This window comes from Syngnathoides biaculeatus, chromosome 10, assembly GCF_019802595.1.
Source record: "Syngnathoides biaculeatus isolate LvHL_M chromosome 10, ASM1980259v1, whole genome shotgun sequence".
NCBI classification, from domain to species: Eukaryota; Metazoa; Chordata; class Actinopteri; order Syngnathiformes; family Syngnathidae; genus Syngnathoides; species Syngnathoides biaculeatus.
Window position 1 is genome coordinate 26,416,654 of NC_084649.1, and position 24,166 is coordinate 26,440,819.

A 24,166-nucleotide genomic window follows, 5' to 3' on the forward strand; every position below is an offset into this window, starting at 1 on the left:
AACAACATTTTGGCAGACAAACAAGCATAATTTGCATTGATTTGAGCTATTGATCAGATCTTGGTTGGATTTTGTTTTTCGCAGTTTACATTGGCAGCTTTTAAAGTGTATTAACGTCATTGTGGAGTCCCAAGCGTAGTGTGGTACACACGTAGTATAGCGTAGCTTGGGCTCACCAACTGATTCATACAAAGGGCTAAATGTTCGACACACTTCTGGAAATAAATGTCCTCAAATTACCGCTAATTTTACATTACTGTAAGTAATCATGTCCACCGTGAAGACACATTAAGGCAATAATTATCGACAAAGATTACCCAAGCTGGCCCCCATTTTGAGTAGACTGAGACCACCAGGCAACAGTTGAAATGATTTGCCTGTGTGCACGGTGCACACAAGCGTGTATTTTTCCGGAACATCACCACCGTTTTCACTGAAAATACTTCATCTAGCAGATAGTGGAATGCACCCTGTGGACGGACACACACACAAAATATATTCCTGCACACCCCCCCCCCCCCAGCACAAAACGCAGGTCCACACCACAACTGATATGGGACAAAGCAACAAGCCGAGACAGACTCCTAAACAGATTCCACGCGGGGATGCAAACACAACAGAGGAGAAGTGACAGCGCCGCGCAAACCAATGGCAAGAAATGGAAGGAGAGAAAAGAATTCAATCTGCAGCCTCCTCCTTCGATCAGCGAGTTAAGAAGAAGTGAAGGCGGACGCATGCGACGACTCCCCTCCCTATAGGCAGGGGCGAGGGTGGCGGGCTCCCTGATAAGCCGCGACCGAGGAAGATTAACTGCTCGCTCTGATGCAAGAATAAAACAAATAAGAGGGAGGCAACCGCGCCGACCTCCGATTCCCTCGGCCTCCCCGCGTCCGTACATTAGCGCGACGACGACGTTTCAACGACAATCACGAAGCGACGTGACCTCGAAATCCTTTTGCTTCCCGTCAAACCTTCTGTCGGGACTTTGTACCCAAACAGCCGCGCTGGTAGCCTCGCTAGACCGCACGCTTGCTAAAACGCAATTGCCGCAACGTCCCCTTGGGAATAGAAGACACTTTTTGGAGAAAAACCAGAGTTCCGCGGCTGTCGTGATAGATTTTGGGTTCTGACGCCAAAATAGGTGTGCAAGTCACCCAGAGTGCAGTGTTCCGCCACACGGTCACGGTCCATTCGTCTTCTATTCCTTTCGGCTTGTCCCGTTAGGGGTCGCCACAGCGTGTCATCATTTTCCATCTAGGCCCATCTCGTGCATCTTCCTCTCGAACACCCCAACTGTCCTCTTGTCCTCCCTCACGACATCCATCAACCTTCTCTTTGGTCTTCCTCTCGCTCCCTCTTCCTTGGTAGCTCCATCCTTACCATCCTCCGACCGATTTCCTCAGTCTCTCGACTCTGAACATGTCCAAACCATCGAAGTCTGGTCTCTCTAACCTTGTCTCCAGAACATCCAACTTTGGCCGTCCCTCTAATGAGCTCATTTGTAGTCCTATCCAACCTGTTCACACCAAGCGAGAACCTCGGTGTCTTCATTTCTGCGACCTCAAGTTCTGCTTCCCGGTCACGGTTCATTCTATTCCTTATAAAAGTCGTGCAAGATGTAAAATCTTAATAAGTGTGTCAACGTCCCAGATTGGGTAAAACTTGTACAGAGTCCCTTTACCAGTCCGCGGTTCCCGTAATTGAACAGTGCAATGACATTTGTGCAGAGGGAGCAGGTAAAAGTGATGAATCGTGCGATTGTCTACAAAATAAATTAGTAATACTGTTATTGATCGGACCAGCGGGATGTGAGTAAGTGTCCCAACAATGGCACAAGGCAGAAAATGGTAAATTTGCTGATTAAGAATCTAATCACTTAATTGCCGGAGGGAAAAAAAAAAAACTGTTCAAACGCGTGCGAGTTTTGACTTTCATCGATCTGTAGCGCTTTCCCGACGGAAGGAGCTGGAAGAGCTGGTGGCCAGGATGTGGAGAATCCTGCCCGCTCTGGACCGAGTTCGCGTTGCGCGTGAATCCTCAATAGTGGGTAGACGGGTGCCGATAGTCCGTTTAGCTGTTTCGATTGTTCGTTGCAGAGTCGGAGTTTGTCCTTTTTTGTGGTGGCCCCAAACCAGACTGTGATGGAGGTACACAGTACTGATTGGATGACCGCTGTGTATTTATTTATTTGCTTGGTCTTTTTTGGGGATATTACTGCTCAAAAATACTAAATCTTTTTTCCATATGAGTCGATTAATCGATGGGATGCGCACTTCTAAAAACATTCAACAGGTGCAGGTCTAATCCCATTTGTGCTTTCACACTGGACTCAGATTGGCAGTTACACGATTATCAGTTTTCAATCCACATTTTGAAAGTCTGTGCCCATTTCCAAGTCGCTTATCCTCACAATTGTGCCTATCCCAGTTTACATTGGGCGAAAGGCACACTACACCCTGAACTGGTCGCCAGTCAGTTGCATGGCACCTATCGACACCCTCGCTGAGCGGGACTCGACCCCACGCTGCCTGCACCAAATTCAGGCGTGTGTAGCGCAACAGCATCAGTAAGCACATTTCTATGCAATATATATTTTTTTTCCCCATTTCTCCCACCATGACACATATCCTATCCGGGCCCCGAGAGCAAAACAATCTGAATTGTGTCACCTGAACCCGTCTGTGTCAATCCAGCCCGACAGTTCCAGGCAATAAAGTCAATATTGAAGCACAAAAATGGATTCTTTTCAGTATTCAGGCACTTTTGACCATTTGAAAATCATTTTAGTTTTTTTTCGTATTCACTTTTACACCACGCCAACTTTCTCCGAGTTCAAGCCCGACTTTTAAGTCCTCACCGAGCGCCGCCTTGCCGCCGGCCGTCTCCGTTTCAGCCCGATGGTACCGTCAGGCGCCCCCCCGTGAGTCATTTTCTTGCCGCGAAATAGAAAACACCACACGGGTGAAAAATGTACGTTTTACGCCGCTCGGCGAGACTCGGCGCATAAAAGGCACAAAGCGCGTCATTTATATTCATTTGTCTCTGGGTGACGGGGAAATGAAAGAGTGAACCAGCTGCTGTTGCTACATGAAGAAGTTGCTGCGAGACAAGAGAGCATTTGTTGCCATAAAGGGCGCATTTAGATGCTGGAGCGAAACCGCCCACATACGCCACACGTGCACATACACACTTCCTGCGCGTGGAGCCCACATTGTCACTACGACGAATGGATCCATCCAAGGCGGGAATACGGCATCTGGAAAGTGACGTTTGTTTATCGTCGGGGAGGGAGGCGGCGGCATTTAAACGGAGTTGAAAACGGCGCATTCAGAGTTAAAATAAACGTGCGCGATGAAGATGTGAGGAAACGCGCCCGAGGCGACGCGCTGCCACCAAGCAGATCGGGTTCTGACATTTTGACTAATGTGAAATGCTGCCGAGGGACAGTGGGTGGGATGCTTTGACCTTTATCGGCGGGAAGCCGTAGAACGACTTAATACGACAAAAGTGTGATCCGGAGACGCCGCCGTCCGCCTTTTGGAAAACAAGGCGCCGTGACCCCCGTCGCGGTCGGCGTCGGCGTTATGCGCGGGCCGCGACCTGGTGACACATGCGCGGCGGGTGGGGTGGAGGTCGGGGGGGAGCAAATGACGCCATCGCAGGACTCCTTCCTTGAAGGTTAAACAAGCAGCGTCATTCTCTCGAGGCCGTGAAGAAGGACTGAGCCGTACCTTTGAGGCCTTCGGTTCCCAAAATGGTGTGTTGCAAAACGCCACTTCAAAAAAAATTTCCTCTCCGGGTACCACACGCACCCTATTTTGGCAATGTGATGTTAATTAAATCCTCTCTCATTTAATAGTGTTTTGAGAAGATTTTTAATCGACAATTACCAATTTTCAGGTGCGCCGCCATTTGCGCCAGTCACATGACCTACGTGCGCGGATGTGACGTGTGCCGTGCCGCGACAAAGGCTCGATTGCCTTGGACACCATTTATGCCCAGCGCCGATTTCTCGTATTTATCCTCATCTGATGAAGAAATAGCAGCATCGGTTGATCGGGAAGATGGAGGAATACTTCCATACAGATATGAACCTGTGGCTGGAATTGATGTTGAAGATTCGGACGGTTCTTCGCACGGGAATGACGCGGAGTCCGACGAACGAGCTCCGGAGGCGGACCGTGAGCCGAGCTTCCGTGTGGCGGAGGCCTTTAGCTGAGCTACGGTGGAGGCGGAGGCCTTTAGCCTAGCTTCAGCGTCCAGGGCGAACGGGCCTCTGGCGCCTGGAAGCTCGGCTCACGGTCCGCCTCCGGAGCTCGTTCGTCCGACTCCGTGTCATTCCCGTCCGAAGAACCATCCGCCACTGCCGGCCCGCCCGGGCCACCGGCAGACGTCGAATCTCGGCTCGCGGCCTGCCCCCGCCTTTGGCGGCGGCGGACGCCTTTAGCCGAGCTTCGGCGTCCGGGGCGATACGAGAAATGGGCGCTGGGCATAAACGGCGTCCCACTGAGCCTTTGTTGCGGCACGGTCGGCGTCACATCCGCGCACGTAGGTCATGTGACTCGCAAAAAATGGCAGCGCCCCTGAAAATTCGTAACTGTCGATAAAAATCTTCTCAAAACACTTTTAAATGAGAGAGGATTTCAGAAAACACTGTCAAAGTAGTGTACTATTACATGACCTATTGGATACACAGTTCATGCAAAGGACTGGATTTCCCCTTCAAAATAAATTACTGAGTAGGTCGAAGTGTACGAAAAAATGTGAACATTGACACTGAGAGGGGGAACTGCAAATGAAATGAAACAAAAGATAACAAATGTACCTAAAAACGAAAAATAAACAGCTAAAAAATTACTTTGATGGTTAAAAAAAAACCTACAATAACATCTAAAGTTGAAACATTCAATTCAGAGATTCTTCATGTACCACACGACCTTAGATGAGTCGATTCAAACAAGTGCATACATATTTGTGTGTAATAACTGTGCTGCAGGTTGTAGCAGATGGCTGCTAATGGAGTTCATAGATCTGAATGACAAGGGCAGGCAAATGGATCGGGGGCAGGGAATTATGGGATGGCATGTGAGATTCGGATGGCACGCTATCTCATTTGATGTACATATGCTCAATCAACGCAACCGCGAACAAGCTTTTCATCGTGATACACATATGCTAGCTAACCTAGCGCGAACGTAGCAGCCCACATAGTTTTGTCCACGGCGCTTGTCCGATGGAAGGTCGCGGGTAACCGTGAGCCTATTTCACAGAATTTAGAGGTTGGGAAACATTACAGATCGGCACAGGTGTGCCTAATTTTCAGGGCTGTAGATTAAAATTGAAGAGAGTCTGCAGGCAAAGATCGTGGACTGGGAATCTTCCACAAACATTCACCTGCCTGTGGTGATTACTCCACTTCCAGGTTGACATCTGCGCTGATGAATGTCACAGACGTTGTCACAAATCACTGAATGTTGCTTTTCAACCCTTCACGTTCTTCACTTTGGTGATCCTTGATTGCTCCACCGAGTTACTACGGCTTCACCGTTTCAGTCTTCCGCACCAACGCGCGATACTGTCAACATTTAGTTGATATTAAAGCGCCGACTAATGTGAATGACAACAGACATCCGATAGTGTCCCGGCTGACCTTTTCGGCTGTGACATTTGAAATAGATTTCAATCATTTCCAGCATCAAAATGGACGATCCCAACAGTGGCAGAAGGGAGAAACATGTCCAGGTGTTTTCTTCATATTCTGACTGACGTGACGGGACATTTTTGAACGACACTGAATTAAAGGAGCGGTTTTCAAACCGTGGGGCACGCCCCATAGGAGGGGCAGCAAACATTATCCCCCCTCTTGACAACTTTACACTATTTCATTGCTTACACCTGCCCCAGCTTTTCCCATTTTCTGTACTAGCACCTCCTCTCCACCACGCTCTTAGAAAATTTAAGAGGGAGGGCGAAGAAAAGCATAAAATATGTGCGTGAATGAGAAGGGCGGAGGAGGAAGAGTGAAGGTTCAGGGAGAAGAGATAGCGATGGTGGACGACTTCAAATACTTGGCGTCAACAATCCAGAGCAATGGTGAGTGTGGGAAGGAAGTGAAGAAACGGGTCCAAGAAGGGTGGAACAGTTGGCGGAGGGTGTCTGGTGTGAAGAGTCTCAGCTGGGATGAAGGGCAAAGTCTACAAAACAGCGGTGAGGCCGGCCACCATGGACGGATTAGAGACGGTGGACGGGAAACAGAACTGGAGGCGGCAGAAATGAAGACGTCGAGGTTCTCGCTCGGAGTGAGCAGCTTGGATGAGATTAGAAATGAGCTCAGTAGAGGGAGGGACAGCCAAAGTTGGAGGTGTTGGAGACAAAGTCCGAGAGAGAGCAGACTTGGGATGGTGTGGACATGTCCAGAGGCCGGAGAGTCTGAGGATGGAGGTGCCAGGCAAAAGAGGGAGAGGAGAAGAAGACCAAAGGTTGATGGAATTCGTGAGGGAGGACATGAGGACGGTGGGTGTTAAGAGAGGAGGATGCACGAGATGGGCTTGGATGGAAAAAGATGACACGCTGTGGCGACCCCTGACGGGACAAGCCGAAAGGAGGAGAAGAAAGAAGAAGGGCGGGTTTGTGCAAAGTTAATCTCCAAAAAGGGCCAAAAAGTTTGAATGTTTTTGGAAATCAGTCCTCTTCTATTTTTATTGAACTAGAAACTCGTCCTACTTCCTCTGCTCTTCCCCGATGGGACCGCCGATTTGTACCCGCCCCTGCAAATGCTAATGGAAAAACGAAATTACTTTGTTTGAACCCACTTTTTAGGTTGATTTTAAGTTTCCGGCGGTGGCGCACGTCGTAGCGCGTCCTTCGCGACGCGGCGCGCGTGTTAAGTCCTAACCGGTGATTGGGTTGATTAATTATTCAAAACTAGCCGACCTCCCCGCCGTCGTGCTCATTATGAAGCTCTTGTAATTCATTAAACCGCCCAGATGAACACGGGCCACGGCGAGGACTCCTCGCCATTACCGAGGGCCCCGCCGCGTCTCCGGGAGTCTGCCGCCGAGTTGGTCAATCAAGTCAGGCTGAAGACGATTAAGGACAGTCGGCGACGTCGTCATTGTTCACGCGTGCAAATTAGGAATCGTTCATCTGTTCTAAGGCCTGCGGTTGCAGAGCAGGACGAATTATACGTTGCAATGATACAACGTGGCCTGTTCACTGGTCACATCTATCCATTTTCTTTGCCGCCTATCCACACGAGGGTCGTTTTGGTGCGTTGTCACAGGATGCTAACCGTAACACGGCAGTAAAAGAGCTCAAACAAGGACAGAAAAGTCACTCAAAGCCTGAAAGTCGACTTCTTAGGTATCGGAGTTGAAGAGCCTCACAACGTCTCCGTCACGCACCATTTCAGTCGCTCTCAATGTCATTTTCATCTCGAGTTAGCGCCGGAGTCGCGCCGCTCTCCTCAAGCGGCAGTCCGGCCTTTTAATCCGTCGGTGATAGAAGATTCTTTCACGCCACCCCAAGCGTTGAGAATCCACCGGCAGACCTCGGAAAAGGAAGACCTTCGCACGCGGCCAATTTTCGTGAACGATTTGAAATCCATTCAATTAAAAATATAGATTTGGCGTTTGTGTCGTGCTGGGTCCTGCTTTGAGGGCACCAAAAACTAGCCCCGCCTTCATCTACAGGCAATTGAGGTCGAGTCCTTTTCTTCTACGTGCAATTTAGGAGGATTGTCTTTCTACTACATGCGCAGAAAATAGTATTACAATAGTATAACATATAAAGGTATGAAAGTAGTTTTTTATTACACTTTGGCAGCATCTGCGCATGCCCATGCCCGAGCGAATTGTAGGGAACGGCCACGTTTTACAAGGTTTTTGTTCTACTTTTGAACTCATAGCCGCTAGTGGCAAAAACAAACAAACAAAAATACATATTATATCCGCATCGTGAAACATGCAACAACCGAAAAAAGTAGCTGCTTGTCATCCGTAAAAATACGGTAATTAGGCCTTCACGTGAAGGACATTTAAAAGAAATTTGTTTTGAACAATTGGAATGTTTGAAGCGATGAATCTTGATGCTCTGAAATTATATAAAATATTTTTGGATTTGAGCTTCTACATCTATGACAATTATGGCAATGTGTACTCATATTACACATTCGGAAATGTTGATTTGTTTTGTGAGGATTGACTGAGAAACATCAATGCCCCACGTAGCAAATAATATATGCGCTAAAAAAAACGAGACATTTTTACAAAATCAAGACATTTTGTATTAAGTATTGCATTATTGAAATAAGTATTGTATTAAGAGTCAATTCCAACATATTGTACACAGCTGAACAAAACTTTCATATGCAAGCTCCACCTTTGTTTTTTGCATAAAATACTGCTAAATTCCTGCAAAAAATATTAAGAATTGAAAATCCTTCTATGATATGTAATATGTTTAGATAAGTCAGCAAAATACTCCTGAAGAAAAGATCGTCAAACAAGCCCCACTTTTTGTTGAAAAGCCAACTAAACTTGGGCCTGTTTGTACAGTGAAGAGAGAAGTTAAACCAGGTAGCATTTATTTCGCATTTCCCATTTAGCCCACGTTCCACTAGACTGGAGCAAGGTTGCAGGGCTGTCCCCCTCCATCACAGCGAGACGCTGCCCTTTATTTGTCACCCATTCACGCCCAAAGCGGGCCCAGAACCAACCGCCCCCTCCCTCGGTGTAATTCGTCGTGCGCTCAGCAGCTGCCGGCCAAGCGTCGCTGCCGTCGTCGGGGGGTGGGTGACAAAGATGCCGAAATCAAAAGCGTCACCTGATTTTGGGAAGATTTTTAAGGAGCCTCTTTGGGAAGGTTTGGGGAGTCGGGTCACGGGCGAAGACGGGGCCAGATGCGCCCGACCCAATCGACAGAAGACACGTGAAACAAAAGCGAGCGACACTGAAGAAAAATCTCGTCGGCGAGCCTCGTTTTCAGGTCCGCCGGCCAATTTCAAAGCGTGTCGGCTAAATTAGCTATTTGAGCCCGTCCAATTAAAAGCCCAATGCCGAAATCCTGCCGGCGTAAGAACTCCGCGCTCGGAGGACACGCTTAAGACAAAGTCAAGAGAAATAAGTAAACTCAAGTCGTGGGGACCGTCGCATCCAGGTTCCCGCACCTCAACAAAAACTGAACAAGTCGATAAAATCCTTCGAGAAAGTCAACTATTTCATTATATTTACTATATTTCATCAACATTATCGCAACAAGCACGGTGGAGCAGCTGAAAAGCGTTGGCCTCATAGTTCTGAGGTCCCAGGTTCAATTCAGGAACCTGGCTGGGTGGACTTTGCTGCGTGGGTTTTCTACGGGTGGGCACTCCGGTTTCCTCCCACATCCCCCCAAAAAAACATGCAAAATTAATCGGACGCTCTAAATTGCCCCAAGCTGGGATCGTGACTGCAGCTGTTTGTCTCTTGTGCCCTGCAATTGGCTGGCAACCAGTTCAGGCCTTACCCCGCCCGCCTCCTGCCCGTTGACGGCTGGGATAGGCTCCAGCACTCGTGAGGATAAGCGGCTAAGAAAATGGATGGATGATTCCAACCTCACACAAGTCACTCTGCGCTCCACCTCGACTGCATCTTCCTGGGCTGACTCTGCTACTCGCAAAAGTGTTGGGCTCTCGCTGCTGTGGACATCCGAGGTCGCCACGAAAAAAGTTTGGTCGTTTGGATCTGGCCTTCTGGACTCCACCGGGGTAACTTCATTTTCCTCACAACCGGAAGCGCAGGTTTCATGACTCAAATATGGACAGTGCGCTGCGAAAATATGGACTAGTCCATTGCATGTGAAGGGGAGTGGCAGCAGTTGAAGCAATCATACCTGAAGTATTTTGCTCGGGCGGGTGAAGGCACAAAGCCACTTTCAATCCGCAGCCAGCGTCCCGCCGCCGTACTAAACTGTCTGAAACAATAAGCCAAGCAACGTCTGAGCTTTGGTACTCCGACATAACAGTGGGATGATTTTTGGAAGACTGCAACTGTTAAAAATTGCGGGGAAAATGTCTCCTTATGGCTCTCAGTCAGCAGATCCAAGCGCCCTCACCTGGACCAGGTCGGGAAGCCACGCTGGAGACTCGACGTCTCTGTGAATTATTCATAGGTGTAACGTGATGACAGTTGACTGTGAACAGGCCCGTCGACCCCCCGCCCCCTCCCTGCCCTGACCCTGGCCGCGTCATATCGGCTGCCACGCTCACGAGGAGACGTGGGCTCGAGCCATCTGATTGATTCGTTCTGTCAAACACGCTTCGGCCGTCTCCGGCGCGGCGTCCGAAACGAGCGTCGCTGCAATCTTTCACAATTACGATCGGCGTCACCATGAAGTCAAAGAGCATCTCCGTCATCTTGGAAAGACGAGCCGGCCCCAAACAAAAGCCGATCAATTACGACGTCCAGCCTCACTTGAGCTGTTCCGTCACTCGAACGTTTATTCTTGATGTTATAATATTTCACATTTTGGCTTGTGGATAACAAGGCAATTGTGAGGAGAACTTGAACCGGTTCTCCAGGTGTTGGTCACGTCCGTCAAAGACTGCGGGGATGGATGTGACGTTCATTTCACTCACCACCAGAGGGTGACATTACCTAAAGTGGACACGCCCTGAGTTCGCTGAACTATTCTGTTTGCGAAATTCTTAATTCCATAAATGCGAAAAAAAACAAGTTTACATTTCTCTATAATTAATTACAATAGCAAATTTCCTTCAGTGCATAACAACTGATCACAGTGATGGTCTTTTATTTCAAAACTTTGAGTCAAGTACGTAGATCTGAAAAATATGGTACTGCACTCTAAAATTCTAATCGACTCGTGAAGACCTAGGAATTATAACTAATTCATTTTCTACCTGACCATAGTAATTCTCAAATTTATTCTCAGTGGCTGCCACTACACTGTCTTTGTATTTTTCCACTTTCAAATTCATTCCACAGGCCGGATTGGACCGCCTGGTGCGCCAATTTTGGCACACAGACCCTATGTTTAACACGCCTGCTTTAAGCATGAGATGTTTGAACAACAACAGTCGAGCAGTAGATATAGACTGACATAATAATCAAAGGCATATTCTTTATCCTCTGGAAAGAATGGCTATCATTACCATAGTTTACGGAGCCATTGTCAGTTTCCTTCTTGTGTACACGTATTATACTGCCCCCTGGTGGTCAGGATGCACACCAGGTGAATTAAATGCATTTCTCAGTGTTCCCCAATACTGTATCCCTAAGCAAACAACTCAGTAAATTTCCTTTGTCTTCTTCAAATGTCCAATCCGATAGCATTGGTGTCATCCGTCCATTTGTATTTTTGCACGGCGTTGCTATGATATGCTGTGATTATCAAGCATGATAAATAACGGACTTGTTGCTTCAGTCCACACTACCTCGAAACTGCGATTTTCGTCGGCGCTTGCTTGTTGCTTTGTAACTGTTGCACGTCGCCAGAAAAACCGCTGGACTCGCAGAACTACTATTTGGCGCCACGATAAAAAAACAAACACAAAAAAAAAAAAAAACGAGCGAGCGGGTGGAACGACACGTGTCGACTGCGAGATATTAGAAGCGCTTTCTGCACCTCAGAGAGAGGATCACAGGGCAGAAGCAAAGCCACTCAGTCTCTCCATGTCCAGCGCTTCAGATAGTTGGACTCGTCTGCCCAGGCGGACATCAAATGGAAGTGACTCAAAAAGCCGGCGCAGAGTTTCATCCCTAGACCAACGTAAGCGCCTCTCCTAACAAACAAGATTTCTATGAGGAGCGTCGCTATCGAGTTATACGGCTCAATCTCTTTTTTGTTGTTTTTTTTTTCCAGGAATGCTTCTATCAATCGGCGACGCGATAGCGGCCTTCACCGCTATTCTAATCTGTTTGTCGACAGAAAGCCTTTTAAATTTCCTCGACCGTTTGTCTTAGCTCACCTCTACCGTTCGACCCCGCCGGCGCCGAGCGTCGGCCGCGCATCCGCCAGACGGCGAGCGGCCGTCCGTCAGCCTCTCGGCGCGGTTGGGATGGCATTGAAATGTGTGGAATTGGATTAAAGCGACCTTATTCCCCAAACTTCAGTGTGAAATCTCAAGTGAGCAGATTTGACAACGGAGCTTTTCGCTCCGCGGAAGCCGACGGGAACCTAACAACTCTCCGGTATGTTTACCGGCGGCGGTAAAATCTCGGCACGGGCGCCCGACTGACGGGGTCCGACTCATTTCCGGCCGTGAGTGACGGCGGACGAGAGGCGAGGCCGTCTGGTTCCGAGCGACCCGCCTGAACTGACGCGCGGCACCGCAGGGAGAGGGCGTCGCGCGGCGACATGACAGGCTGCCGCGGCGAACCTGCGCCGGCTTCAAAGAGCTGTCACAGTGACACTCTGGTACCGTTCTCAGGTGTTGTTAGCCTGTTGCTCCGATCTCACGCTCCACACAAACACGCGCATGCGGCTTCGACGTTCAAATTTAAGCGCTTTCCGGATCAATTTCAAGCCTTTCCACTCGCATTAATGCTGCGGGCAACGATGCATTTGTACAAAACGAGCCGCGCGTCCATTTCGCGCTGCGCTTGCGCTCATTAGGGTCGAGGGTGAGCTGGAGCAAAGCCCATCTGACTTTGAGACCTCTGCGAGGAGCGGGGGGGAGGGTCGCCAATAAACCACGTTTTCTTCATAAGGGTCGTCCGTGAGTTGGAATGAATCCCAGTTGAGTTTTGTTGAGAGAAGCGGAGGCACAGGAATAACAAAACTGAAGACAATGTCAGGAACGCAAGCTTGATGGCCTTTCTTTAACAGCGTTGGGCAACCAAGAGCAGTTTTTTACCTACAAGGAGACAATCTAGAGTTCATTTCAACAGTTGGTGCCTGGATTCAAACCACGCACCCTACAGTCAGTGGACAACCAGGTCTACCAACTAAGCCACAACACCACCCTGCGCATCATGATTCAATGTGGTGGGCACAGTTTGGCCACCGGGGGCAGCATAGTACAGAAATTATAAATGTGCTGCATTCATTTGTCAATTTTCGCAGAGGACAAACTCGACAAAATAGTCTTCTGTCTATTGTTATGTTGTCTGTCTGCGTCGTGCCGCTCAAATATCAGTTAGCTCGTCTATGGCACTTTGCATTGTGTGTTAGGATTAAACGAGTGGAGTCACGCGGTTGTTTTAAATACACAACTTGCAATCGTCTTTGCTTCACGTTTTCATTTTGAGAACAAACTTCAGCTTGGCACCACTCACCTTGTATGATCTGTGAAATATTGTTTACTCGCACGCTGTCATATCACTGACGGTATATGTGACGTTATTTACGTGCCTGTGCCTGTTATTTCGCTGTCTGCGGCGTTGGGAATGCGTCACTTGAAATGTGCAAGAAAACAGACACCAGGAAAGTTTTTCTTTTTTCATACGACATATGCAGTACATCAGAATTCTGTACTGGGACCTTTGACCAATGTGATGAGAACACGAACGTTCGTGAACGATTTTTGCGTATCGCACCCGGTGCTGGATAAATATTGTCCATGCGGGGAGCAACTATCAAAGTGTCAAAAAGAAGCACGCCAACTTACTGTTTTCCATTTCTATTCAACAAAACCTTTCTGACTGCATTTTCCTTTGCCTCCGTTCCCCCTTTTTTTTTTTTTTTTTTTTAACAATCTCTTTTCCTTTCGCTTTGCTCTTTTTTTTTTTTTTTAACAATCTCTTTTCCTTTCGCTTTGCTCTTTTTTTTTTTTTTTTTTTTTTTTACCCAAAACTTTTTACCGCCTCACTTTTGCCCCGGCGCCCTCCTTCCCCGTGCCTGCTCATTTTCAAATCTATGAATTTCTGAACATCATTTCCTGATTTTTCCACGCCGCGGGGACACATTCTCATTCCAGACCGTCTATTTTTTTTTTTTCCCCGCCCCCTCCCTTTTACCACTGTTCAACTCATTTCCTCCCTCCATTTTCGGTGAGTCTGGCGGACATGTGGAAGTTCGTGTGGAAGTTGTTGTGGTGTGTGTGTGTGTGTGTGTGTGTGTGTGTACAGGTGGGGGGCGGGGGGGGGGGGAGAGTGCCCAAACCAATGTCATTCCAAATCCAATCACGGCCATTGGAGATGTACTGCGACGCTTCGCTCCCTTTAAGGATCCCAACTGTGGAATTAATCACGCCCCTGAGAGAGCTTCGCTTCTGACGGTGAATGTGCTTCACCCCCCCCCCCCCCACATGCTTTTGGAAGATACACACTTCCATCCCTTTTTTTTGCCCCCCCCTCCTGTAAAAACTGGAAAATGTCAGCGCTTTTCACTCTTAAGTAACTGGAGCAGGGTCAAAATGAATGCTTGTTAAAAAAAAAAAAAAAAAGTCCTTTATCCTAAAGCCTGTCATATTTCTGGGTCTGTGTGAGGCCCCCCCCCCCCCCATACAATAAATACAACATGGAAGAAATCCTAAAAAAAAAAATACAGATGGTTCTCATCATTACTTGTGATTTCATTCAGTATTTAGTGGACTGCCTCTGATTTGTTTCATGGAGGATATTTTTTAAATGTACAAATACATTAAGTGAGCCATGCTGGACTGGTTGCCGCTCAGTTGTAGAGCGCATCCATTCTTTTTTTTTTTTTTATTTTTTTGAAATTATATTATAGTACTATTATAGTATCGTTCTATTGTAAGTCAGCCCTCGATCCAATATTTTGTCGGCCGGACCTGTGGCGGTCAGCGGTACCAGGGGCGTTAGCTGGCGGGGATCTGAAAAAGTAGCAAAGCCCGACGGTGCTACCGTGGGTGTCGGTTAACGGTGCTACCGAGGGCGTACCAAAATAGGTCAGCTCGTAAAGAATTGGTCTCACAGTTCTGAGGACCCGGGTTCCATCCCGGCCCCGCCTGTGTGGAGTTTCCACGTTCTCCCCGTGCCTGCGTGGCTTTCATCCGGGTGGGCACTCCGGTTTCCTCCCACATCCCAAAAACATGCAACATTAATTGGACACTCTAAATTGCCCCAAGGTGCGATTGTGACTATTTGTCTCTATGTGCCCTGCGATTGGCTGGCGACCAGTTCAGGGTTTATCCCCGCTTCCTGCCTGTTGACAGCTGGGATACGCTCTGGGACCCTTGTGAGGATAAGCGGCAAAGAACATGGAAGGATGGATGGATATTATAGTACTTGACCTCAGCGTCACAGGTAACTGGCAAAAATGCACGTTATTAGAATTGCGGGACAACAAAATAATCGAGTAGAACCGCAACAAAGTCTCCAAGCTGGCCTGTTGTGAGGCAGATGTGCTAACCACAAATACACAATGGTGCTTATGAGGTATACGCATAATATTTTACCAAAAAGATGTCCTTTTTTTAAAGTTTCATTTCATAGGATGAATGTTCAAATGCGACAGGGGGAAATAAAAGTTGATCATGTGTCACATGTCACTTAACTGTGTCTTCAGTAGGGAAAATTGATTATGACGCGTTGTGAGCATGTGCTGCATTTATATTTCTGCAGGTATCAACAAGATGTTTGAAGCTTTTAGCAGCTCACCTCCAGGGCTTTCCTCTTACTGTTCAGCAGCTTGGAAATGTCCCGGGCCACTCGCTCCACGAGGTCCTTGGGGTTGTTCCTCTTGATTTCAAACTGGCTCCTCTTCTCATTGTAAATCTGCTGGCGCACACACAAAAGCAGAAGCACAACTCAGATTACACAACACGCCTTCGTTTGTTTTAAGGGGATAAATAATTTAATCGCCGGGGAGCAGCGCGCTTGCTCCGAAGCGAGCGCACAAGATGGTAAACATGATCCGGTCTGCCGTCCCTCCCGTAGTATGCAACGGCCACGTCGCCTTAAGTAAACAGAAAGCGGGGGCACCTTTAATGGCGCAGCACTTAGCAGGGACAGCTGCACTCTGAAACAAATGAAATATACAATATACCGCGTGCTTTCCTCATCTTCCAAAATCCGGAATTGTGGCCGGACAACAACCCAATTGCGGGTTTACGGAGAACCTCAACCGTACAACCTCGGTTCTCCACCGCAACCCGTTCCAGAAGGCTGTTTGAGAAGTGATTTGTTCGAAATCCGAAATCGGTATTTCCCATTGCGATTAATGGAAAAAGAAATAATGTGTTCCAAGCCCAAGAATAGGCTTTTTAAAGCACTTTTTTAGCTTTTCCTAATAAGAAACTGCATAATAATGAAATTTAATTTTTTTTTTTTTTTGCTCAAAATGCATGCTTTAGTAGGAGCAATATATGATATTCGTTTCACACACACCCACCCCTTCACTCATTCAGAAAAAACATGGTAAACATTTGCACACTGACAAAAAACTGGAAACAAAATATTTGCTTGCCAGTGTACGTGCATGTGCCTTTAAGAGGTGGGGGGCCTGCTGGGGTGGCGCGTGAGCGTCTGGGCGTGAGCAGTGGCCGACAGCAGCGCCTTTGCCAAGCTTACGATAAATGTTTGAAAACGCATTGGCGACTGGAATGATGCTTTCGCGCCTGCGAGGACTCTACAGGATGCAAAGATATCGTAAAATCCCATGAAAGACAAAGCAACATGATTTAGCAAGGATGCAAAGTACTTTTGTTGCCAATACCCAAATCCCAAATGTAATTTTAACTCCTATCTATGCATGGAAAAAGGCAGAATTTGTTAAATCGTATTGCCAGAACTTCAGTACCTTTTCAAATTGGGTATACATTTTGAGGAAAATTTATACTTGCGTAATAAATTGAGTAATTTCTACATTGGGCAATGAAAAAATACGGTAAGTTCTCCAGGAGATCGTATTGATGCCACACCACAGCAAAACAAACCAAAACAGAATTGTGTGACTTGCACCAGTCGCTGTAAAACATTTGCTCATGTTATTTTTAGCAGGTATTGTTTACCGCCACACACAGTCACAAGTACGGCTGTAAAGATCGATCGAATAGCTCAAAGAGTTTAATGATAAAAATGTCGAAACAAAATCTCCACCACGAAAACTTTGCAGGGATCCTTTTTCCACAGGGACAAATGTAATCTCCGATGCACGCGCCGCGCCAGTCTGTGAAGAAATAAGCGAATAGGGAAGAGAGCGAGAGAGAACGCGGGTAAAAGCCACAAAATGACGAAAGTCGGGATCATTTCACACTTTAGAAAAATTGTTGGAGTTACAAACGTACGCATGCCTGATGAAATCTCCCCCGAGTACACAAAGCGACGTGCAGCCGGAGGGGGTGGGGGGGGAATCAAGGAATCCGCCACGTAGCCGAAAGCCGGGATGGCGGCCGTTGTGCCCGGTGAACTGACGCGTCTGCTCCGAGAGGTTCAAGACCGCGCCGCCATTGGGCCGGACTTGCTCTTATTCCCCCGAGGGATCCCAGATTGCGCCAGGTCAAAAGAGGCATCGTCTCGCTCAGGTGACGCACGCACGAGCTCCGTACAATCAAAAGCGGCGATCGTTATTTCGAGTGCGTTTCCCCCAAGGTTAAACGAGCTATCAGTGGAATCTTAATAAAGCAGCCAAGAGTAAACTTTTCTCCGCTCCGGTGAAGAATCAAGTCAAAACGCCCGACTGCATATTTGTTTTTAAATCAATATTCATTTCGTTCATGCGCTCCGCCCCGCTCGAGCTCCCGGGTGAGGGACAAAATTAAACACGAGGACTTTCCCCTTTATTATAATCGTACTAAATGTCGCGAGCAATTTCCACAATTGAATCATCCTCGCAATAAATAATAAGATGGCTTGAACAAAAATCTTTGCTACAGTGCCACGAAAAGCAGTTACGCAAGTACCGGGTTCGAACGTCTCGATTGATTAAGATGAGAGATCCCGCATCACAAGGGAAAAAAATGGGCAGGACTTTATCTATTCTCGTCCGTGGTGTACTCGAAAGGACCAACAAAGCACACCAGACATCGGGATAATCGACATCGACAATCATCTTGCTGTGAGTGGGATCATACCAAGAGTGACCCGCGAGACAACACACGACTGCCAAATGTTGGGGTCGGGGGCAAAAGCTATCATCCCGAGTCTGTGGTTCTGGCCCCGTCACACCATCGCGTTCTGGTCAGCGTTTGAGGAAACGTTGGTAGTCGCCCGTGCTCGCCAGGAGCGTTGTTTGAACGCAAGTGAACGTCGAGGATCGCTGGCAATCGGCGGGAAAAAAAGTTTTCAACACGTACAAAAGTTCTCACCGAGACCAGCGTTCATCAACGTTTAATTTTAAACGCTGCAGAACGTTCAAGAACGTTCGGGGAACGTTTTAACCAACGTTCGCCGAGCGTTGCGCGCGTTTGGCTATCGCGAGTCAGTCGTAAGTCGAGCTTTACTTGGTTAATCGTTTGCATTGCAGTGAACGACTCGCTGGCGACCTGTCAACGACCACGGAACAATCCCGTAGCGCACACAGCGTGCAACTAAAGTCAAACGAACGTCCTTTGGCGTCCATCGAGCGTCACTCCTGCGTTTCCCGAACGTCCACGCGTACGGGTACAGAAACCGACGCTTTGCATTCTTACTTGCGGCGCGAGTCGCGGAAGTCCGCACCCCACCTTTTTTTTCGTCCAGGCGGCACCACGGTGACTGTTCAAACTCACAAGAACAACTGAAGCGAGAATGAAATTTGTCAACATTTTCGTTCCCGACACGCCGTCAAAACGCTATTCTGTCGTTTTTCACCCGTTTAGTCACGCGCTCGGCTAACGTTGACAAATTGCTCGTTGCGCGCACACGCTAATGGTTTTTAGGGGTATCTTATTTGGTCGCTGTTACACGCTTCTCGTGCGTTAGACACACGTTAATCACACGCCAGATGTGTCGTCCGCCTTTGAGAACGCTGAAAAATAGAACGATTGAAATGTTCAGAGAACGTTGACCAGAACGTCATGGCGTGACGGGGCCATTAACTACCTTCCATTATTTGGGAACGTCAATATCGAACAGGTTTTACCAGACTAACTAGCGCGGGAAGCTAAAATCCCCGCACGCACGTTTCACATGCCGCGGGTGTATCTTGGCTTCGTGGTTCCATTTCTCATGAATATCACAGATGACGGCTCAGTATTCTATACGGGTTTCCTCGGTTTGATCGAGCATGACACTCGCTTAATGGATCCGCTTGCACCGTTTTCCACAACTGCCGGCGCCCGTGTTTATTTTTGGATCACGTAGCGCTAACCTGAACAAACAAAAGAAAAAAAGCAATCGCTTTCACCGTCGTTTTGTACGTTGGCCGAGGAAAGACACTTTCGTTGCGTTTGTCAGGTCATGCGCTTTTAAACATGGACGCCCAAAATCTCGCCAGTCAAATTGAATCATCTGATAATTACGTGGACGTAGTTGGCGCATGATTTCAACGAGCGTGCGCGTCATCGGCACGATTGATAGTAATTAACGGTCAATTAAACAGCGCTGGAATAACAACATATACTGTAGTTATTGGTGGCAATAACACCGCTACGTCGTCAAGGTAGCCTCAGCATGCGCCATTCATAATTCATAACCAAATGAAAGTTAACTTTATATGGGGCAGCTCTATTTTTAAATCATGAGCGTGGCCGTGTTTGTTATAGCAGGACATTTTTAATGCATTCGGCGTTAGACCGCCACCGACTTGTGGTTAGCGTGTCGAGATGGCAGTTTGGGGGTTCTGGTTTTGAATCCCAGTCCTGCCTTGCCGTGTGGGTCTTTGCATGAAGTTCTCATGTTACATCCACCGAAGACAGAAAGGTCCATTTGTGTCTGTATTTAATAATTCCTTGCTATGATTTTGTATGACATCTGAATAAACTGTGACGACACCGACGAGAAATCACAACAAAAGTTAATTCAAGATAACGAAGTGCTGCCTTCACCAGTGAAGAAGATTCCGTCCAATAGATGTTCTCGCTATATTTGTGGTCACTTCCACCGCCGCAGTCCTTGTTGCAATTGGCTCGTGTTTTGACGAAAGCGTCGCTTTTAAATTATTAAAACAAAATGGAAATAAAAATGATGTTTCCTCTTGGAAAGCATGATTGCAATCATTTGAAAACACAAACAGAACATTATTGTCTCCAGTTGTTCAATAAAATTGCGAAGGGGGCTCATTTGTTCTCGGATTAAAACGTCTACTCGAGCAAATCTGTCATGCAGTTGGCTTGAGGCCGGAAGCCCGGGCAGCGTTCTGCGCCGGCCCGTCATCCTCCGAGGGGACGGCGAAACGTGGCTCGGCGGACCGCCGCTGACGGCCAATCAAACCGTCTGCTGCCGACGCTTCACACGGGATGCGACGCCGCCGACTGCCAATTGCCACCAATATGCTTTTGTTGGCACGGACGGCGCAAGAGAATGAAACTCGCACGTTGACGAGTTCTGGGTACAGCTTGTTGTCGTCGCACGCGTTCTGTCGTGCTCGCCATTAAGCCACGATGACGGGCTCCAGTGCTGCAAACACTCGAGCGCGGCGCTGTAAACACACAGATGGGAAGACAGAGGGCGACGGCACGCCGGAAAAACCTCTTAAAATAAAACATCGTGCTGCAGGCGAGTCCACATTGGCGGGTGCACAAGTCATAATCGCGTCCGAGGGCAGCAGCGGTAGCTTACTGAGCTAACTGCTAACTCGTAACTGTAGCTAACTGCGCCTTTGCCTCACTGACGAAAAATGTTAAGTACGTACGATCTCGCCGTACAGTTGACAACTCACACAAGTATATCTGGCGATTAACTTTTCCACAGATGCTAACTGGAATCCCTGGAGTTGTAATTGTGAAATGTTTAGAGGCGCCACAGTCCTTGTACTTTTTTTTTTTTATTAATTAATTGAAGCACAAAAAACATGGCGCAATTGTCAAGGAAGAAGCAGATTGCGCTGGAGGCTGGAACTATAGCATAATTGTAGAATGAGAGGAAAGAAAGAAGAGAAGAAATAGAAGAGTGGATGTTTCCAGTAAGAGTCTGTTGCAAAGATCGCAGAAGCCATCGAATGTACTGGTACTCCTGCGTTTCAGTGACAGAGACTCTCCACGCTTCACTTTTTTTTTTTTTTTTTTTTTTTTTGGTCACAGGTACAACTAGGTGAAACTATAACTACAATTAAGTATTAAGTCTCGTTCAAAGACAGCCGGGGTAAGATCCAGGTCACCAATGACCCGAATGAGGACAAATCCTAAAGACCACCGACATGAACGGAAATTCTGAGATCAGATTCACTGCTGATTAGCAGGACCTTGCAGCGAGCGCGCACCGTCGTCTGCCGCTTTTAGTTAGCTAAAAATGCTAACACAGTGGCATTCCTTGTAGAATTAAGCCTCACTGACAGCTTGTGTCCATGTTTCCCCTCCGCTGACACTCATCATCAGTCTGTTTTCCTCCCTCCGCTGTCTCATTAAGGCACATAACTCTCCCCCAAAACACGACATCAACTGTAGCCGTCAACGTCTCCGCTAAATTCGTCTGACCGACCGCAGGCGTCGGGCTTTCCTCGCACCGCGCCGAGCTTCTGTTGCGTTGCGTCTTATCGAGCCGCCCGCGGAGGAGCCGCTGCCGGACCGCTCAGTCGAGCCCACTGATATTCCTTAATGACGCGGCATCCGTCTGTGTCAAGCGGCCGGACGCCGGCCGATTGTGGCCGACTTCAAGGAGAGATAAGCCGTCCTCCCTCCTCCACGCAGCAGGACGAACGCGTCGACGCTTACGGCTCGACTTTGTTTTATCAGTTTTCCTGCTTTACCATATTTTGTCTTTTATAGGGAAAACGTTTGACAAAAAAATTCCATGACTATTGGATGTCGTGAAACGAATAATTCATTTTTTAAGATACAGCGGTGGCATGAGTATGAGTAACCACGTACCGCCGCCCCTGACTTCATCACCGAGTCCACCACCATATCACTAAATCTTAAACGCCTCCAAAATCCAACATTTTATTTTAATAAAGTATGCAAGATGCAAAAAGCCACAGCAACACAATCTGACCTTCAAGTAACTCCACTTTGCAATTATAATGTCTGGTCGGGATTAACAGGTGAGGATATGCCAAGAAAATGAGGCGAGTGCAGACTGTATTTTGCTATGTTGATCTTGCCACAAGCAGAGACGAACAGGCCTTCGCACCTCTTTTATCATCATGGCGAATGCTTGAACACAATGGTGCAAGGTAAAAATATTCAAGGTCAAGGACACCCGGTTCTAATTGGGGCACATTTGAGTGTACAGTGATGCCTCGGTTCTCGACTACAATCCGTTCCAGAAAACGGTTTGAAAAGTGAATTGTTTGAAAACCAAATCGGTGTTTCCCATTACAATGAATGGAATAAGAAATAATGCGTTCCAGACCTAAAAAAATTGACTTATTTAAAGCATGTTTTTTTTTTTTAGCTTTTCCTGATAATCAACTGCATTGTAGAAATACATGTATGGTTTAAATATCATAAAATTATTTGAGACATATATTTATTTTTTGCTTAAAATGTATGCTCTAGTAGTAGTGTACGCTTGGCTGGGTGTGCATTGGCGTATTTGTAGCGACTCAGCCCCCAGCCTTGTAAACGTTTTTTTTTTTTTTTTTTAATTAACAAAAGTGCAGAATAACGAAACAAACAGAGTGACTTGTCCCGTTAGGGGTCGCCACAGCGCGACATCTCAGATGAACGCTGATATTTGTTTGGCACAGTTTTTACGCCGGATGCCCTTCCTGACGCAACCACTCTCGGGGAGTGGAGGCCCCAGTGGCATACAAACTCACGAACAATAATGAGGGGGGAGAAAAACATTTGTTTTAATTTTTACAAAAAGTAACCAAAAAAATCGTAACTCGAGTTAAACAAAACAAAAATGCAGAAATGCTTCATCAACTGTACGTATCAAATGTCTTCGGGGGTGGTGACAAAAAAACTAACCTAATGTCATTTGTTTCTGCCGTCTCTTAGAACATTTCTGAAGTGGCTCATCCCGACATTAACATTTTGGAGTGCTCTGCTACATTCAGATTTATTCGGGTGATGAAGTTTGACAAAATTACGGATTTCGTTCCACTTGGCACAAATGGGTTTGATGTCAGCACTTAGGACAAACAACAGTCACTACCGGGACACGTCTGTGTGCAGAGGCTGCATTATAAAGAATAACAAACGTGCGCCGCTTACACTGCGCCCGTTATTTTACTTTATTATTTTTTTTTTCAGGGGGCGTTTGAATTGACAGTAACAAAACGCGTCGTACGTGGGTCAACTGCTTGCGCCGCGCACATTATGTTATTTCCCGTTTTTTTGGGCGGCATGAGAATTCACAACAAAGCGCATCGTCGGCCAGCTGGTCTGGCTACACGCAATATGTTATTCAGCGGCGTTCGAGCATCGATTTTCGTTCGAAAACAAAAGCAAAAAAAAAAAAAAAAAATCTCGAGATTTTCGTTCGAAAACTGAGGTGGAACTGGTGATGGGAACCGATTTTTATTCTACCTTCACGCGGGGCACTCGTGGCTGGGTAAGAAATTGCTGCTTTAACCCATTCGTGGGCAGCGTCCGATTTTTGGGACATCATGATTTTCACGCATTATATCCTCCATTTTTTCCACTTGAAAAATATATCCTTTAACGAGCAAGGTCCTATTTTTGGGATGAGCGACTAAGAAAACTCAGGAACCCTCTCGCGAGCAGCGTCCCATTTTTGGGACGAGATTATAAATGAGTAAACTAAACACAGTACAACTAAACCATAAACGAAAAAGAAGTGTGATTTCCTTGATTGTGGCCTGTTAGGAGACTTTTATCTCAATAAGGCAAAAAATTGCCACCCTACCAATGAATGGGTGAATATCCACAATGGCCAACTTCTTATTCAACATTCGAGGCAGGACCCTGTAACAATTTCATGCATCCTGGTAATGACAGAAGACATGAAAGAGTGAAATTCCAGAGCACTAAAACGCACCCCGATAAACACGCTAGCAAAGGCTAAAGGACTTTAAACGTGATCCATTTGTTGGCAAAATAGGAACTCCAAGAAGGACTTTAGGGTCCAAGGTGGAAGATACGTAAAATAAAGAGGAGTGGAAAGAACAAGGCATGATTGTAAGGCGGGCCCGTGGGGGGGGTGTGGTGGGGGGGGGGTGGGGGGGGGTGGAGACACGGCATTATCTGCGAGCTCGCCGCATCCGGGCAAACGTCACG

The 24,166-nt window shown here is 47.3% G+C and overlaps 1 protein-coding gene across 12 annotated transcripts in view; it reads right to left on the reverse strand.

Moving 5' to 3' along the window:
* cacna2d2a (calcium channel, voltage-dependent, alpha 2/delta subunit 2a) overlaps window positions 1-24,166 on the reverse strand; it is a 226,498-nt gene that overhangs the window by 115,761 nt on the left and 86,571 nt on the right. For 9 of the 12 annotated variants that reach the window (XM_061833800.1, XM_061833801.1, XM_061833798.1 and 6 more), the window contains one exon: window positions 15,561-15,680. In XM_061833800.1, coding sequence (XP_061689784.1) covers window positions 15,561-15,680 — 120 coding nt within the window. The remainder of the gene's footprint in view (window positions 1-15,560; window positions 15,681-24,166) is intronic. The other 3 variants (XM_061833799.1, XM_061833797.1, XM_061833790.1) reach the window with 1 other exon arrangement.